Source organism: Eptesicus fuscus, chromosome 23 (assembly GCF_027574615.1).
Source record: "Eptesicus fuscus isolate TK198812 chromosome 23, DD_ASM_mEF_20220401, whole genome shotgun sequence".
Classification (NCBI taxonomy): domain Eukaryota; kingdom Metazoa; phylum Chordata; class Mammalia; order Chiroptera; family Vespertilionidae; genus Eptesicus; species Eptesicus fuscus.
Genome location: NC_072495.1, coordinates 4300741 through 4320328, shown reverse-complemented (window position 1 = coordinate 4320328; position 19588 = coordinate 4300741). Strand labels below are relative to the sequence as shown.

Below are 19588 nucleotides of genomic sequence, written 5' to 3'. Positions count from 1 at the left end.
TGGAACCTAACATACTTTTCTTTTAACACTGAAAGAACACTAAGCTGGAGCATCTCTGAATATGCAGCAACTCTAATGACCTGCAAGAATAGAGGGGAGCAGCTGGGACTGACTGAAAAAGTAATTCAGTTCTGCACATTATAGGGAAACGGCACCATATACAGGGTCCACTCCAAAGGAAGACAAGGAAAACACATAATCAAAATTTCCCTGGAGAATCCCTCAGACAGTGCCACCTTGAAGACCAAGAGGCTGTCTTGCAATCCCAGAGGGACACTGGAGTCCTCCGGGCACTGGAACAGATCGCCATTTCCGTAGGTTGGCCACGGACAAAATTGGAAGATAAATTTCTAGAGTTAGGTTCAGCTCAGCAGATTGTTCAGACCATGACAGGGACTGAGTCCAACAAAAGGAAAAGCCATTTCATACCCAAATTCACAGAGTGGCATATTGATGAATTAGCCAATGCAACTGTAACTGCTGTCACCCACCCCCTTTCTTTGTTGCATGGCTGGAATTTAATTCCTTTGTATCAAAGGCACTTACAATGAACTCTGTTGCACTGAGTGTTTACCCACCACAGACCCACCTCTCACATTAGCCAGTCATCCTGAAAACACCTTCCTTCCATCCCTTGAGGAATCAGGCAAGAGTGGTAGGTGGATCCCCATGAATTCATCATGACCATTGTGAAAATTTAAAAATTTAAAAAAAAAATCTAGAGCGCCTACACAGAGAAATCATTGCAGAAGCAAAATTGAAAGCTGAACGGCATTTTCCTTTTACCCTGACATCACAGTGCCAACCCCATCTTTCTTCCCTGTCCCTTTCCAAGTTTCTTTCAGATCAAGCATTTGAGTTTTGAATTATAATTTCCCAAATACGCTGGCTTGCAACTCTCTGGGTTGAACCCGATTTCATTACTGCTCCCACACAAGGCCAATCTCTCTTGATTCTCTGTTAGGCCTTGAGCCCACAATTTGCTTACAGCATTTGTCCAACTTATTAATTTTGGGTCTGTCACTGCCAACCACCAGACATCTCAATCACACAAGCAGGCAAACCGCTTACAGGCAAAACCACCATGATACTCTCAGAATTCTAAAAAATCATTCCAAATCTCCATATCTTTTTTCAAATGCTTTGGATTGTTAAGGTGAACAGGTGAGACCCTAAACTCAAGTCTACGACTATTTAAAAAAATAAATCTTCACAATTTCTCTCCAAATTAGCAGCTTCTGTAACTCCAAGACCATATTACCCTTCACCCCTGCACATGGTTATAGCATGTAAGAGCCCAGTGGGTGCTGACTTCTGAAGTGGAGATAAAGACCGGAAGCACTGTAATAGAATGCAGGCAAAGGATGGTCTTGCCAGATAAACATTTCACCCAGAAAGCAAAAGCCAGCACCGCTGAATGCACTGCTTTTTCTCTGAGACTTAGTAATCCAACATTTCAACTTCTAGGAACTCACAGTGCTTCACAGAAACACCAGCACATGTGCTCGCAGAAGATACATATGAAAACGTGATGAGCACGCTTGTAACAGAAAAATAATTACAAACAACCTAAAGGTCCATCAACGGGAAAGTCCACCCACATAAAAGAATATTAGGCCCTTGTTTAAAAGGATGAGGTAAAGTTCAACTTCCACTAGAATATATGGGGGGGAGTTTGTCTGTTTTGGTCACTATTGTAAACCTAAAGGGAATCTGGCCCGTAGCCAATGCTCCATAAATATTTGTTGAGTAAATATGCTGCTAAGTGAGCAAAGCTAGTGGCAAGACATTACACACATATGTGAACAATAATACAAGCGGAACCACTTTAAAATGGACCGGGCTGCCAAGCCAGAGGAACTGTCTTACACCTCTTCTGTCTCAAATCTTTGGAAAGTTAAAACAGAGCAAAACAACATTTGGACTGGGCTTAAGAAACCTTGTGTCCCAAAGAACTGTTTGCCAAAATAACAAAAAAAAAAAGCAGTTATTATGACTACTGGACTGATGACAACTGGACTGACGTTTTAAATATGATTTAGAATGAACATCGCTATGTTATGCTATCTGCACCAACAGAAATGCCTTCCTTCTGTTGATGTCATCCTGCCCCTTCCCTTCCTTCTAAATACCCATTGCTCCTCATCGGAACACTATTTGGGCTTTGCCTGAACCAGTGATTCCCAAATAACTGTTCTTATTGATCTCAAATAAACGCTTATGTTTCACTTTCTAATTTAACATATATTATTCTTTTTGTGTAAAATTAAACACAAGTAATGTTAGAACATGCATGGAAAGGGCTGACAGATGCTAAAGCTAATTGACTGGGGCAGAGGAATTCATAAAACTACTCTCTTTCCCTTTCGATGTGTTTGATAATTGCTATAATATTTTATAAGGACAAAAGCATTGCAATACTATACACCAAACTATTAATAGTGGTTATCTCAGGCAGGCAAGATTTTGAGGGATTTTTCTCTTTGATCTTTTATATTTAATTTTGTATTGTTTACTATTAGGGGGGAAAAAACTTCTTCAAGTTATAATTTGTCCACAAATATTAAAGTTGTGAACATACAGATTTTACCTATGGTGAATGTGGATGGAAGAGGGTAGAATTTCAGCTACTAACAACTCACCAATTCCCAACTTTGGCAATTATGAACACTTTTCTATGTGTGTTTTAATATCACCCTTGCTGTTTATTTTTTACAAAAAATTTTGAGACACTATATTTAAGGTTTGGCCACTTATTTTGTTCATTAGCATCATAGTCAGTCAACCAATATTTACTGAGCACCTACTATGTGTCAGACACTGGGGATAGAATAGTAATTAAGAAACAAAAATTCCATCCCTAGTTCCCAGATGCTAGTTCTCTGCCCTCCCTTGGCCCATGCTAGGGGCAACACTTTGGTTTATAGGGGTATACTTTGTCTCGTTTCCTCCAATAGTTCCCAGAGAAAATCTCTACCTCTATGACAAGATTCAAGAAACCTGGGCAATAACAGCTGTTGGACCTTTCTTCCCATGGGAAACTGAAGCTTACATTCTGAAACAGAAACTCAAAAGGGAAGAAAATAAAAAAACACTAATGCAATCATCCTTTTTCAATCATAGCCTCTCAACTATACTCTCCAGGAAGCCTCTTCAACAATATGAAACAGTTCCCTGAAAAAGAATTCCATTAGAAGAATCTACATTTCACTAAGCCTAGCCCCCTGATTACAGAATGAGTCGAGAAGAGCCACTGCTTTAAAGTAACCAGAGAGCAATCTCCAGCCTAATGAAGGTGCCCCTGGGTGGCTCGGTAAGGGTAAATCCGTCTGTCACATAATTTCCCTTCCCCTCCACTCCCTATTTGAGAATTTAAATATGCAAGAAAATAAGGTGGGAGTTTATTCAAATAAATACAGAATAATGAGCCAACACCCCAAGTACATTTTAAACTTAAATATATATTAAACATCGGTGGAGGTTTATGACTATCGTTATTGGGAAACATTTATTGAGTGTCTCTATGTACCAGGCAACATGGTAAACCTGATCATTCAACCCCCACACAGCCTTATTAGATATACATTTTCCCCATTTTGCAGATGAGGAAACTGAGGACAGACAAGGTTCACACATAAATACCTAAAGTCACTGTACTGAACATATACCGATTTTTTTAAAAAAATACATTTTTATTGATTTCAGAGAGGAAAGGAGAGGGAGAGAGAGATAGAAACATCAATGATGAGAGAGAATCATTGATCGGCTGCCTCCTGCAACGCAGGACACCTTCAGTCCACAGGCCAATGCTCCATCCACTGGCCAAATCGGCTAGGGCCCATACACTGATTTTATCTATTCAGAACTCCCAGCTCCTCTGGTACTTGCACATCCCCCATTCCATGAGGTCCTGGTAATCATGGTGCCCTGAACCCCAAGGCACCCAGATGAGGCCAATCACAGTGACTGGTCAAGAGGTGGGCAAACGACCCAAAGCAGAGCCGATTAGAATCTTCCCTGCCATTGTTTTAATATGCTAGTACATAGTGAAAGATAAAGGTCGGGCAGGGTATGATAGCCAGTCTCTGAAGGTGGTGCCCAGTGACCCATGTCCCCTGGAACTCATGCCCTTGTGTAGCTCCTGGCACGTGGAACCTGGGCCGCCCTATGACACACTTCAAACAACAGAATGCAGCCAAATAGATCCTAGGCCCCTTCCGGGCCTTCGCCCTAAGGAGGCCTGGCCACTTCTACTTTTGTGCTTTTGGAAACCTCGAGCTACCATGTAGGAAGTCCAGACATCTCTGCTAGAGACCGACCATGCGGATCAGGGGTCAGCAAGCTTTTCCTTAAAGGACCAGATGGTAAATACTTCAGGCTTTTAGGCTTTGTAGGCCTTTCAAGGTCTCAGTCACCACTACTCAAATGCCACTGTAATGTGAAAGCAGCCACAGACGCTGCCTAAACAAATGAGTAGCTGTGTTCCAGTAAAACTTTATTTAGACAACAGGCATCCCAGGCTGTAGTTGGCTGACCCCCTGAGGGAGGGACCACATAGAGAAACCGTGGAGAGCATGAAAACCCTGAGACTTCAGGAGAAAAAGCCCAGTCACCCCAGAGCCCCAGGTGAGCCCAGCCTTCTAGTCAACATGTCAGCATTGGGTGAGCCATCTGGACATTCCAGACCAGGAGAGTCCCTGGTGTCTGAAATCTTGGCCAACATCACATAGAGAGGAGGTATCCTCCGCTGAGCCCAGGCAACCCACAGAATCATGGAAGGTAATACAATGATCATCATTTGAGACCACTGAAGTTTAGGGTAGGAGGTTATACTGCAAAGTCATATAAGGCAGGGTTTCCAAAACTTGGCACAATTGACATTTCCAGCCCGATAATTCCATGTTGTGGAGAACTGTCCTGTGCATTTTGGCTGTTTAGATGCCAGTAGCAACCTCCCCCGCAGTTTTGACAATCACAAATGTCCCCAGACATTGCCCAGTGTCCCTGTGGGCAAAATCACCACTGGTCGAAAAAGACTAGGGACCAGCAGACGACTTCCCCAAGTCAAGCAAAGTCAAGAACAGGGTGTGGGCAGAGCTAACTTAGGCCCTTAGGCTCTTTTGCTTTCATCAGCCCCTTCCTCCATTAAAAATAAAATAAATAAATAAATAAAAAAAAATTATATATATTTTATGAGCAGTGGTATAATTAATCTAATAATAGACAAATATGCAAATTGACCATACCTCCGACACACCCACAAGCCACGCCCACCATCCAATCAGAGTGAGTACGCAAATTAACCCAAACCAAGATGGCTACAGCCACAGAGAGCAAGGTTTCCTAGGTAACAGAGGAAGCCAAGCTTTCTGCCAGCCGTTGCAGGTCTAAGCCTCCACTCAAGCTACAAAGTTTCAATTATAGAAGGTAAACAAATTCAAACAAATGGCGGCAGAATGGAGCTTGAGAGAGCAGGCCAGGGTTGCCGCCAGCAACAGGGGAAGCAAAGCTTTCTGCACACCCTGGCCGGGCCCACCCGCTTAAGGCAACAAAGTTTCAATTATAACCCCTACACAAATGGATTCGGGCCTCGGAGGGAGCCCCAGGCTTGGCTCTGCTCCAGGCTACAAAGTTTCAATTGTAGAAGGAAAATAAATTCCAGATACCAAGGCCTCTGCTTGTATTGCCAGGGGGCATGGCCGGCCTGCAAACCACCACAGGCCCCTCGCTCAGGCCGCCCCATGCCCCAAGGGAACCCCACCCTGATCAGGGACACCCTTCAGGGCAAACCAGCTGGCCCCCACCCCTGTACCAGGCCTCTATCCTTTCTAATAAAAGAGTACTATGCAGATTGATCATCACTGCAACACACAATATAGCTGCCCCCATGTGGTCAAAGATCCTGCCCCCATGTGGACACAAGATGGCCACCATAAGATGGCCAGCAGGAGAGGGCAGTTGGGAGGCACCCGGCCTGCAAGGGAGGGCAGTTGGAGGTGATCAACCCTGCAGGAGAGGGCAGTTAGGAGTGACCAGGCTGGCAGAGGAGGGAAGTTGGGGGCAAACAGGCTGGCAGCAGAGTGGTTAGGGGGTGATCAGGCTGGCAGGCAGAAGCGGTTAGGGGCAATCAGGAAGGCAGGCAGGCAAGCAGTTGGGAGCCAGCAGTCCTGGATTGTGAGAGGGATGTCCGACTGCCCGTTTAGGCCCGATCCTAGGGATCGGGCCTAAACGGGCAGTCGGACATGTCTTGAGGGGTCCCAGATTGGAGAGGGTACAGGCTGGGCTGAGGGACAATCCCCCTCCGTGCACGAATTTCGTGCACCGGGCCTCTAGTATAATCATAATCCAGAACCATTATACATTATTTCTAATATATATATATTTTCCTTATGACTTTAAAATAAATTAAACTTATTAAAATTAAATATTGTGGGAATTAAGCATTGTGCCCACTATGCCTAATGGAGAAGTCCACCCTGAGTGAGTGGAGGACTAGGCCAGAGGACAATATTTAATATTTAAGTCCCTGGAACCAGCCATGCCTAAAGTTTGACCCACCCTTGGATTTCTCACTTACTGGCCTAAGCTAGTTTGAGATGAGTTTCTGTCACTTGCAACCAAAAGGCCTGACTTATCCAGTCTCCCAGCTACCACAGGTGGAACCTGACCTTGAAAAGGGGTCCGTCTAAGAGCAGAATTCTTACCCACTGTCAGCAACCACTGACTCATTCTGCCTCTGGCATCATTCCAGGTTTCTCCAGAGGGACAGTTTTCAAGAAACAGTTCTCCCAACTTACACTTCCGGACGAAGTTGCTCACGTGCTTAATCTTCATCAGAGCAGGCTGACTGCATTCTTCAAAGAGAACAAAGAGGGCATCTAATATCCCTTCTCGGGAAAGAGAAGACAGCTGCTGTTGAGTCATCAAGGGTGGTTTCCCCTAAAAACAGCAAACAGCAGATGGAGACACTGTCAATAATGAAAAGCTTTGATCAATAACATCCATCCACACAGAGTAAATTACAAGCCACCAACTTGACTAACTGCTCACGACACATGCTAACAGCCCAATTCTGTGGCTTCATTCTTTAAAGAGACATCAATTGACAGTCATTAAGTTATCACTTGTACGATTCCATTACTGTGGGTTTCTTTTACCAGCATCCGGGAGGAAAAACTTCACATGAACGCCATTAATTAGAAAAGGCCCTTCTTTCTTAACGGTCTGAGGCTCACAGGAACATTTATTCTGGACCCTGCTGGTCCGGACACGTCTCCATGTCTCTACAACAGGAAACAACGACTGCCCAGAGGTTTATTAATATAACTTTAGTGTCTTTAATTCACTCAAACAATCTAGAGTGCGATGAAGGGAGTGACTATTCTACAGCTGAATTTATTCCTGATCTAGAGCAACAGTTGCAAACTGGCAGACTGTATTTAGCCCGCAGACTGTATCTAGCCCATAGACATGTTTTGTTTGGCCTGTGGTATGTAAAATAATTTGAATTATCTGCCAATATTGAAAAATCAGATTTTACCAAAAGGTGGGAGAAGGGGAGATTTCTGGCTTCTCTTAAAACACTGGCAGATCTAGCAGCATTGCCCCATACCGCTGCCTGCTGACTTCGAGCTGCAGCTGCACGAGAATGGGATTTCTCCTAAGTTGGTCTCAATATTGTAATAAACACAAAGATGAGTGACAAGGAAACAAACTCAGGTGAGCAGAGTTGGTAGCCTGGTACCTGGAAGAAAAGATTCAGCCTGGAGGCCCGAGTGGCAATGGGCTCAACAGCACCAGTGTCCAGCGGATTCCGTGCTCCATACTTGAATTTCAACATCTCCCCGCCGGTGCTGAGGGGAGAAAGGAGAAGGTCACGTGTGTGCTGACGATGTGAGAAGGAAGGGCTGAAGGATCCTGGTCTTCCTCATGATATCAGGGATAGGAAGGTGGAGGTCGGCCACCACACACGGGCCTTGGGATACTCAGTCTGGTGAGGGCGAATAAAAACCAGTTTTCTATCCACTGTAAGCAAGCCTTGTGACCACTGGAGAAGGAAAAGTACCCCGGGCAGAGGGCCCAGCCTGGGCTCAACTAAGGTTCTGAGGTAGGCCCTGGCCTTCTCTAATGATGGCAGGAAGACCGGAGGGGCTAGCGCAGAGTGAAAGAGGCCGGAGGTAGCAGGTGATGGATGGATACCGGGGTGGGAAGACACTGAAGAGTTCAGGTCACACCGGGAGTAAGTTGCAGCCGGACTCCACTAGACAGAAGAACGCACGTAATGCTGACAGGAGGCAGGGCAGAAGGCCATGGGACCAATTCCTCCGGCCCCGGGCACCGCTCCGCCCCCAGCAGACCCTTCGGCTCCCGTGGAAGCGGCGCGCGCACCGCCAGCCTGAACCTCCGGACCCCGCCGGCCGACCCCCCGACCCCCGCAGCCCTGAGGGCGGGACCGCCGCGCTCCCCGCTGCGGGAGGCGAAGTGGGATTGGCGTGGGTGAAGGGGGCCCTTCCGCTGTGTTGGGAGTGGGGTGGGAAGAATTGGGCTGAGGGGGGCTCAGACTCACGCTCAGAGGACCCCGCCCGTCAGCACTGAGCTCCGCCGCCTGCCTCCCGCCGTCGCGTTTGAACACGGGGATGGATGGGTGGGTCCCAACCGTGTTTGGACCAATCAGAGTACCCCTGCCTATGATGGACATCTGCGTATCATCCAGGCCCCGCCCAGGTCCTTAAAGGGACGGAGTAAGTGTAAAGGGGAGCCAATCAAATTGTTCCTTCCTTTGACTGGTGACCAATGGGAATCGGGGAAGGACTAACCCGGCAGGGCCGGTCTTGGAAGTTTGAAATTGGCGGTTAAGCTGGAGGCAGTGTTTACAGACGCCCCGTCGGTGTCTAGGATCCCTGGGGAAGTCGCCAGGGCGGCGTCTCCTGCTTTCAAGGCCACCAGCGAGGAGGAAGGCAGCCAGGCCTCCGCCTGGTCTTGTTTCTCAATCTTAGCTAAAGCCGAAGTACTTGTTACTTTGGTAAATCAACTGGTTCTCTGCCTCAGCTAAGGTAGCCCAAGTTTTGAGTTTGAACTTCCACCTGCCTCGGTGACAGCATCTTGGGTCTAACTGTCCTGCAGTGAGTAGGTGCAGGAATTGAGACTGTCTGGAATGATATTTTAAAATAAAAGGCAAGATACTTAAACAGGCACTTCACTAAGGAGGAAATCCAAATGTTCAACAAACGTATTATAAGGTGCTCAACCTCATTGATAATCACACACAAAAATAAATAAAGTCACAGGAAGACACAATAACATGCAAATGTGTTGCGGGGGGGGGGGTGTCTGTTTCAAAGAAGAGGCTCTACATACATTCATACATAGCTTATGGGAGTGTAAATTAGTACAGTCTGTAAAAATTTGGCACTATTTGCTAAAATTGAATATATGCACAGTCTACTCCTAATTGTGTACACCAGGAGATATGTACAAAAATGTACAAATAATATTGAGTGGTGTAATGGCCAAAAGAACTGGAAGCTAGCCAAATATCCATCAGCCGTAGAAAGGATAATTTCTTATTTGTACTGTTTTCAAACAGCAATGAAAAGGAATAAACTACACTACACACAATGACATAATGGGTCTCAAAACAATGTTGAATGAAGGAAACAAAACAATAAAGTATGATTTATTAGTATAAATTTCAAAAGATGACAAAACAATGTTGTTTAGGGAGGGATGTATATACAGGTGGTAAAACCATAAGAACACAAAAGGCCAGACAGTGGTTACCTGGAGTTGTGATGGGGGCCTTTCAGGGTGTCTGGGTACTGATAGGATCTATTTCTTAACCTGGGTGGTAATAAAATGGAGATTTTATAAGTATTCAATTGTGTTTATATATGTTCTATTTGTGTATATAAAAAAAAATTTAGGTCCTTTCTGTATTCTTCTAATCCCTACACTAGATAGAACTGGAAATGTGTTATCACATTCACACATGCACCACATATGCACATATCAATACAAAACCAAAGCTACAGACTTGCTTAATACACTTTTTTCCCCCAAATATAACTTGCTACTCATTCCTGAGACAATACAGCTATTATTTATCAAGCCCTCCTTACTTTACCAATCACTTTATCTCAGTGAATCCTTACCACAACCCTGAGAGGGAGGAACTGTAATCCATATTGTACACATGGAAGTTTAGAGGGGTCACGTGACTGATCTTGAGTCATTCAGCTTTAGGCGTTGGAGCTGGGTTTGGAACTCTGGGACTATATGACTTCAAATCCTTTCCTCTACACAAAATCTGCTTCTCAGAAGACATTAGAAATTATTCCAGCCCCTGCTTTTGTCGTGTTGCAAGGGCTGACCCAGTCCAGAACAACGTATAGAAATAAGAAATGTTTCTAATGGCATGAGAGGCTTAACAAAGTTTGTGGATGGCAAGATGAGGGGAGACGCACAAAAGGTTCTAGGCAGCTCTTGCCTTGAAATAAAGAACCTCAGGCCCTGGTTGGTAGCTCAATGGTTAGAGCATCAGCCCATGGACCAAAGGATTGAGGGTTCGATTCCTGGTCAAGGGCATGTACCTCGGTTGCAGGTTCCCCAGCCCCAATCTATGTGTCTCTCTCACATCGATGTTTCTTCCCCCTTCCGCCCCCCCTTTAAATATCCTCGGGTGAGGATTAAAAAAAAAAAAAGAAACAGAAAAGCTGTGAATATGGAGCTAGTCAATGCTTCTGCTGATTTTTCTAGCCCAGCAAACTTAGTTTCCAGGTGTCACAAACAGAAGTCTTTACCAGAATCTTAAGTCTTATTCTTCCTAAATTAGAATGCAATGTTAAACAACACCCTTTTGCATTGCCCTGAATCCTACTTTGATACCCTACTAATGTCCCAGTAGATCAATGACTGGCCTCTGCGAATCCTTTGTGAAACAAGATAGGAAATAAGCAAAATGAAGAAAGAAACATAAAGCAAAAGCCACATTAACGCTACCACTTTTCCTTCGGGGATAGTCACTGCACAGAATGTGTAGAAGGGAAGAGCGTGAAGAGGGACAATAGCGGCTGTGCCAATACGAAAAGGGTAAGCACTGCCAAATGGAAGGAACCGGCATTAGAACTAGACTGTCAGGAAACTGGACGTTTGTTCTTGCACAAAATGAGGCAATGACCAGTTCAATGCTGAACATGAATCCGTGATGATTGCTGTGACAGGGATTCTGGAAGAAGTTCACCAGCACTGAGTCATAATGAGGGACGTTGTGATGTTCCTGCATTTAATTATCATTTATTCATTTATTTAAAAAAAATTATTATTCCAAGCACTGAGGGCACCAAAATGAAAAGAACTCCCACCTTGCCTGTTTTTGAGGAGCCGAGTGTGATGGGGAAATGGGGCTGTAAGCGAACAATTGAGAAGAACGCTGATGAGTTCCTGCGGCAGGGGAGGCGGCAGAGGGCTAGGGCAGCCGAAGGAAGGAAGGAAGGGCAGGCGGGATGTGATAGCAAATGCCCGAAACTTTAAATTCATGTGATTGCCCTCAGAACATTCACCCGGGAGATAAAGCAAGCAGAGATAAGCCAATGCACCTTAAAGAGACAGGAGACTTGACTACAAGATCCAAACCAGACTGAGTGGAACATTTAAGCATTGTGCATACCATCTTCCCAAAGGGAAGAAAAGGAATCCGAGGAGCTAGCCACAAAGAGGCAACGCTATTCTGGTCCCTTTGGTAAGAAACAGTCCCTCGAGCTATTTTAGCTGCAGGTAAGTTCTAAATAATAAAAATAACTACCACCAGCTGCGTGCTCACTAAGAGGGAGCCGTAGCCCAGGCATCACTTGTTCCCCAAAATGTGTTCCCACCACTGGTGTGAGAGATACTTTCAGGTCACATACATTTGTTACATTTTACCCTGTGCCAGGGAAAACTGTAGCTAGTCCATCAAACCAGGCATTTCACAGCTTATATCACTTGGAGTAAGGCTAAGGGAGGTACTTAAGGAGAAAATGAGCACTAGTCAGTTTGGCTTAGTGGATAGAACATCGGCCTGTGGACAGAAAGGTCCCAGGTTCAATCCTGGTCAAGGGCATGCACCTTGGTTGCAGGCTCCATCCCGTGTCACCCGAGGCAATATCAGTGTTTCTCTCTCTGTCTCTTCCCTTCCACCCTCACTTAAAAAAGAAGAAAATGAGTGAATAAAGAAAATGTTAAGTCAATAGTAGTATAAGTGGCACATGAATATAGCTTTTTTTTTAATCATGAAATTTGGAAAACATACATCATTTAACCTTTGAGTCTAAATTTATGCATAGTTATTATGACATTAAGAGCTAAGAGATGTGAAATGCTTTGTAAAATCTAAAGCCAGCAAACCACAGACTAGGGAAAAATATTTGTAAGTCAGATATCGGATAAGGGTCTCATATCCAGAATGTATAAAGAATTTTTACTCAACAGTAAAAAGACAAATGACCCAACTTTAAAATATGCAAAAGATGTAAATAGACAGTTCTCCAAAGAAGATATGCAAATATGGCCCATAAGTGCATTAAAAGATTCTCCACATCATGAGTCATTAGGAAAGTATAAATCAAACCCACAACGAGATACCACTCCATACCCACTAGGATGGCTATAATAAATAAAAATAAAAGCATATAATGCCAACTGCTGCTGAAGACCTGCAAAAAAATTGAACCCTCTTACATTGCTGGTGAGAATGTAAAATTATGGAGTTTGGCAGTGCCTCAAAAAGTTAAACATAGAATCTATGACCCAACAACTTCACTTTTAGGTATATACTCAAGAGAAATTAAAACATATATCCACACAAAAACCTCTACACAATGTTCCTGACAGCCTTTGGCATTCATTATAGCCCAAAAGTAGAAACTAATGAATAAATGGGTAAACAGAGATGGTCTGTCCAAGTAATGGAATATTATTCCACCATAAATAGGAATGAGCTGCTGACACCGGCTACAACATGGATGAATCTCAAAAATATTTTGCTCAGTGAAAGAATCCAGATGCAAAAGGCCACATATTACATGACTCTATTTACATGAAATGTCTAGACTAAGGAAATCCACGGAGACAGAAGGCAGAGATTAGTGATTGCCAGGGGCTAGGAAGATGGGGGGATGGGGAGTGACTACTAATGAGTATGGAGTTTCTTCTTGGAGGTGATTAAAATGTTCTAGAATTAGATGGCAATGTTGATAGTTACACAACTTTGTGAATATACTAAAAACTACTGAACTCTACAATTAAAGTGTGAACTTTATGGTATGTGAATGATATCTCAATTTTTAACGTAAAAAAATTAAAATCCTATATAATGAAGAGCTAATATGCTAATTAGACGGAACAGCCGAAGGATCTTCTGGACGAAGCCAGAGTACGAGGGCCAGTTGAGGCTATGAGGGGCTGTGAGGGCCGGCTGGGGCTGCGAGGGCTGAGAGCCTTGCACGAATTTCGTGCATCGGGCCTCTAGTGAGTTATAAATGTGAAACATTGTTATAATTCAGGATTTCTCATCCTGGACACTGTTGACATTTTGGTCCAGATAATTCTTTGTTATGGAGGCACTGTCCTGTTCATTGTAGGATATTTAGCAGTATCCCTGGCCTCCACCCACTAGCACACACCCCTAGTCATGACAATAAAAAATGTCTCCAGCCCTAGCTGGTTTGGCTCAGTGGATAGAGCATCGGCCTACAGACTGAAGGGTCCTGGGTTCCATTCCAGTCAAGGGCAAATGCCTGGGTTGTGGGATCGATCCCCAGGAGGGGGCGTGCAGGAGGCAGCCAATCGATGATTTTCTCTCATCGTTGATGTTTCTATCTCTCTCTCTCCCTCTCCCTTTCTCTCTGAAATCAATAAAAATATATGGGAAAAAAAATGACTCCAAACATTGCCAAGTGCCCTGGAAGGAAGGGTGGCAAGGGCAAAATCTCCCTTGATTGAGGACTGTTGTGACTGTAGGATGGGAAGATTCCCAACAAATACAGTAAATATACATTATTTAAACCAACAGAGCTCACAAATAAATCAAAATACATTTTCCAGATTTAAAGATTATGAAAATTTAACTGTTACAACTTACATTTTAACACCTAATGGTTTCGATGTTTTATCCAAGTTTGGCTGAATCATTTCCTATGTTTTTTTTTTTCCTTCTTTGACCCTAGACAAAGCTTCCAACAAGGAAAAATAAATTTTCAAAACACAATTAAATGGCAATTAGCTTTCCTGCCATTTGATTCTAGACAATCACTCTATGATGCTTGGGCATGTCCATTAATCATGTTTCTTTAAAGGTATAAGCTTTAAAACCTTAGAGGTTTAATACTGCTACCTTCAGCCCACTAACTTCAGGAGTATTTTATAATGTCCCGTCCATTTAAAAGGCAAGAAATTCAGCCACCTGGCTCACATCAAATGTTCTCTAGGACAACTAGAAAAGAAAAAAGTCATCAAATCCCTACAGTGTTTAAGAAAACGAAAATAAATGCCACAGACTGGGAGAAAATATTTGCAAATGATACATCTGATAAAGGGCTATTACCCAAAATATACCCCTCCCCCCAAAAAACACAAAAAACTCTTAAAAGTTAACAGTAAGAGAACAAACAACCTGATTTTAAAATGGTTCAGCCCTAACCGGTTTGGCTCAGTAGATAGAGCGTCGGCCTCCGGACTGAAGGGTCCCAGGTTTGATTCTGATCAAGGGCACGTACCCTGGTTGTGGGCACATCCCCAGTAGGAGGTGTGCAGGAGGCTGCTGATCAATGTTTCTAACTCTCTATCCCTCTCTCTTCCTCTCTGTAAAAAAATCAATAAAATATATATTTATTTTTTTTAAAAAAAAAAAAGGCAAAGCCTCCTTAGTTCACCGTGAATGAACTAATTAAAAAAAAATGGTTCAAAAACCTTAACAGACACCTCCCCCTAGAAAACAGACAGGTGGCGGATTAGCACACGAAAAGATGCTCCACATCCATGTCATTGGGGAAACGCAAATTAAAACAACGAAATACCGCCGTACACCTGTTCCCAGGACCCAAGTCAGGAAGTGGACAGCACCGAACGCCGGCGCCGATGTGCAGCCACAGGAACGCCTGTTCACGCTGGTGTGAATGCGAAGTGGTGCAGCCACCTCGGAAGACGGTTCGGCAGTTTCCAAACCAAAGGTGCCATCAGCCCAGCAATCACACGCCTTGGTATTTAAGGAGTTGAAAACGTATGTCCACACAAAAACCTGCTCTGTGCACCCACACTTGAGCTGCGTGAGGGCAAGGATCGTGCCCATCCGGCTCCAGATAACCATCTTCAGTGTCTTGCACGGTGTCTGGGCCTCGGCAGGCCCTCGGGACGTTGATATTCTCGGAGTGAATGCACCATGAGTTCAGTAAAGTGCTAGAACCTAAAGTTCGGTTGAGAAGCCACTCTGGTTTATGTTTCACTTTGGAAAACGCCGTCCCTTTTGCCGTGTACGATCACATATTCACAGGATCTGAGCATGAGGACATGCACATCTCTGGGGAGCCACTCGGGGCCTCCCGCAACCAGCAAGGTGGAAGAAGGCGGCGTGCAGGCAGAATAGTAGGAGATAAGGTCCAAGACACTGTTTGTAATGACTAAGAGCTCGTGCATTGAGAAGAGAAGTGTCGAGGAGGAACCAAGATGGCAGCATAGTTAAACAACTAATCTGCTGCCTCACACTACAATTTCAAAAACACAACTAAAAGACAAAAACGTCTACCACCCAGAACCACGGGAAAGCTGGCTGAGTGGAAGACTGACAACTAAGAACAGAAAGGAGCACAATCGCTGAAAAGCTGAGGTACGGAGGCACGCGAATCGGGCCGGCGGCGGGTGGCTGGGTGCGCGGCTTTTCTTCAACCCGCAGGGAGACAAGCTCCCGATCACTGTGAAATCCAGTTTCTGGGGACACTCGGGGGACCCAGACACCTACGGGGAGAAGCTGGACTCTCGGCCATCGGGTCGGAAAGTGAGAGTGACTTTTTTGCGGTGGTGCGCCCAGCAATCATTGTTTACTGCGCTGGACCATGGGGCGCAGGGACTTGGAAATGGGAAAGGCAGAGACGGCTGACGGCAGCCATCGCCGTTGGCCACGCCCCAGCCTAGTGACGCCCTGAGACCCCGGCCAGCCCTGAGGCCCCGCCCTGAGGCCCCGCCCCGCACATTCTACAAACCCGCCCAGGCTCCACACAGCGGCTTTTACATATAAATGGCCTGTTCTGTGGCAGCTTAACCAACTGCAGCTCCAGTCAGACTGCTCCAAAACCGCCCAAGCAAGGAGGAGAAAACTAGCCCTTGCTGTAGCTCCTGCTGGGGGACACACAGTACACAAGGGTACACCAAGAGTGTCCACCTCAAGTAACTGGGAGGCTGACCCGTTGAACCAATAGGACACCTAGTACACAAAACTACCCTACCAACTTAGGGAAGCAGAGAATATGAGAAGGCAAGGAAACAGATCACAAACCAAAGAAATGGAGGAGAACAAGCGACTGGACATAGAGTTCAAAACCACGGTTATAAGGTTTTTCAAGAATTTCATGGAATAGGCCGATAAATTCCATGAGGACCAACTAGAAATTAAACATACACTGACTGAGATAAAAAATATTATACAGAGACCCAAAAGCAGACTAGAGGATTGCAAGAATCAACTCAAAGATTTGGAATACAAAGAGGCCAAGGACACTCCTCCAGAGAAGCATGAAGAGAAGAGAATTCAGAAAGTTGAAGATAGTGTAAGAAGCCTCTGGGACAACTTCAAGCGAACCAACATCAGAATTATGGGGGTACCAGAAGAAGAGAGAGAGCAAGATGCTGAAAACCTATTTGAAGAAATAATGAAGGAAAACTTCCCCCACCTGATGAAAGAAATAGACTTACAAGTCCAGGAAGCGCACAGAACCCCAAACAAAAGGAATCCAAAGAGGACTACACCAAGACACATCATAATTAAAATGCCAAGAGCAAAAGACAAAGAGAGAATCTTACAAGCAGCAAGAGAAAAACAGTTAGTTACCTACAAGGGAGCTCCCATACGATTATCAGCTAATTTCTCAACAGAAACCATGCAGGCCAGACGGGAGTGGCAAGAAATATTCAAAGTGATGAATAGCAGGAACCTACAACCAAGACTACTCTACCCAGCAAAGTTATCATTCAGAATTGAAGGGCAGATAAAGACCTTCACAGATAAGAAAAAGCTAAAGGAGTTCATCACCACCAAACCAGCATTATATGAAATGCTGAAAGGTATTCCTTAAAAAGAGGAAAAAGAAGAAGAAAGATAAAAATTATGAACAACAAATACATATCTATCAACAAGTGAATCTAAAAGTCAAGTGAATTAAAAATCTGAGGAACAGAATAAACTGATAAACTTATTAGAATCAGAGGCATAGAATGGGAGTGGATTGATAATTCTCAGGGGGAAAGGGGTGTCTGTGTGGGGAGTATGGGAAGAGACTGGACAAAAATCATACACCTATGGATAAGGACAGCGGGGGGGGGAGGTAAGGGCAGAGGGGGGGTGGGAACTGGGTGGTGGGGAGATATGTGGGGAAAAAGGAGAAACAATTGTAATCTGAACAATAAAGATTCATTTAAAAAAAAAAAAAGAAGAGAAGTGTCTTTGCAATCGCATTCTTTAAAGCTACCTGGGCTGGCCTTTTCTCACTGTAAATAACATGGGGTTTCACTTTTCTACTCTTTCTGCTGAGGGACAGCCTTTGTCATGTTCTCTTTATTTCTCAACTTCCAGTGAAGTTAAAACACTTGGAGAGACTGCAGGATACATTATTTTAGTTTTCCATATGTGGATGTGGAGAGAGACTGTCCAAGCCAAAAAGCAAACCTAGCTGGGAGGACTTTGGGGGTGGGGGGCGGGTAGGAAAAGATAAGATATGTTCTGTTCTGTTGCTCATTAGCATCTCTTTGCAGAAAAGCCCAAGATCGCTCTTTGGGGGGCTTATATATATTGAGAAAGACGCTGTCCAGCCTGACATAGCTCTTGTTCTCTTATTTTTTTAATTTTTATTTATTGATTTGACAGAGAGAGAGAGAGAGAGATCTGTTGTTCTACTTATTTATGCATTCATGGTTGATTCTTGTATGTGCCCTGACCAGGGATCGACCCCACAACCTTGGTGTTTCTGAACAGCGCTCTAATCAACTGAGCTACGCAGCCAGGACTCATTTATTTTTCAATTATGGTTAAAATACAACTAACATAACACTTACCATCTCGGCCATTGTTAAGTGTACAGTTCAGGTATTAAGTATATTCATATTCTTGTCCAACTACTACTACCATCTCCCTCCTGAGCTCTTTCCATCTTGCAAAACGGAAACTCTGCACACCTTACATAATGACTCTCCGTTCCCGTTCCAAACCCCCGGTAACCTCTATCTTCTTGTCTCTCTGAATGTGCCCATACCAGGTCCCTCATATAAGTGGCATCATAGAATATTTATCCTTTTGTGTCTGGTTTATGGCACAAAATTAGAGTAATGTTTTCCAGATTCCTCCACACTGTAGCCTGTACCAGAACTTCACTCCTTGTTATGACTGGGTCATATTACATTGTGTAGATAGACCGCATTTTGTGTGTCTATTCAACCCTGATAGACCCTTGGGTGGTCTCCACCTCTTGGCTGTTGTGAATAACGCTACTACGAACACAGGCATACAAGTATCTGCTGGAGTCCCCGCTTTCAATTCTTTTGTGTAGATACCTAGAGGTGGAATTGCTGGGTGATATGATGCCACATTTAGCTTTTAGAAGCACTGCCCAGCTGTTTTCCACAGCAGCTGCACCATTGTACATTCCCACCAGCAATGCATCAGGGCTCCAATTTCTCCACGTCTTCACCAACACTTGTTATTTTCTGCGCTTTTTAAAAATTATTCTTACGGTCATCTTAATGGGCATGAAGTGTTTTCACATTGTGCCTACTTATTTCTACTTTCCTTGTTCAGCAATGGAAATACTTCATATATGAAATGCAGACCTTTCTCCGTTCCGCACTGTCTACTGAGCACCTATATTTCACTTTCGAGAGCCGTTAGGCTCCCGCCTTCAAAATTACTTCCATCAGGGGCTTCCTTATAGTTACAGCACCCAGACTACCAGGCTCGCTCGGCGGTTTGCCTCACAGGAGCCGAAGCGCTATCTAGTGGCCGAGTAGGATAACTGCAGGTGCCGCCCCCTCTCACGTGTACCTGTCCTAACCAAGTCCTTGATTATATCTTACTTTACCTGGAGATGCCCATCTGGTCGTGCCTCGAAAGGCAAAGTCCGAGTCAAATTCAGCAAGGGGTGCCTTTACAAAGACTTTATAAATGGGCTTTCACCCTGAATGACAACGCCTCCTCCAGTGACCTCTTAATTGCACCCCTTTCTAAAACAGGAATAACAGACGTGCAGCGACAGTTTCAATGCAGCTGGTTTGTCTGGGCCTGGCTCTTCCCGGTAGGCTCCGCCCGGGCTATTCCTAGGACTAGGTTGGGGTCTCAGGGGCCAGGTTCGGGTCT

General features: G+C 44.5%; 1 protein-coding gene across 1 annotated transcript in view; it reads right to left on the bottom strand.

Annotated features, from left to right (window-relative positions):
* CIT (citron rho-interacting serine/threonine kinase) overlaps positions 1-7949 on the bottom strand; it is a 163874-nt gene extending 155925 nt beyond the window's left edge. The window contains exons 1-2 of the mRNA XM_054712660.1: positions 7745-7949; positions 6798-6939 (exon numbers count right to left, since the gene is read on the bottom strand). Coding sequence (XP_054568635.1) covers positions 6798-6939; positions 7745-7840 — 238 coding nt within the window. The 5' untranslated portion in view covers positions 7841-7949. The remainder of the gene's footprint in view (positions 1-6797; positions 6940-7744) is intronic.
* Positions 7950-19588: the final 11639 nt, after the last annotated feature.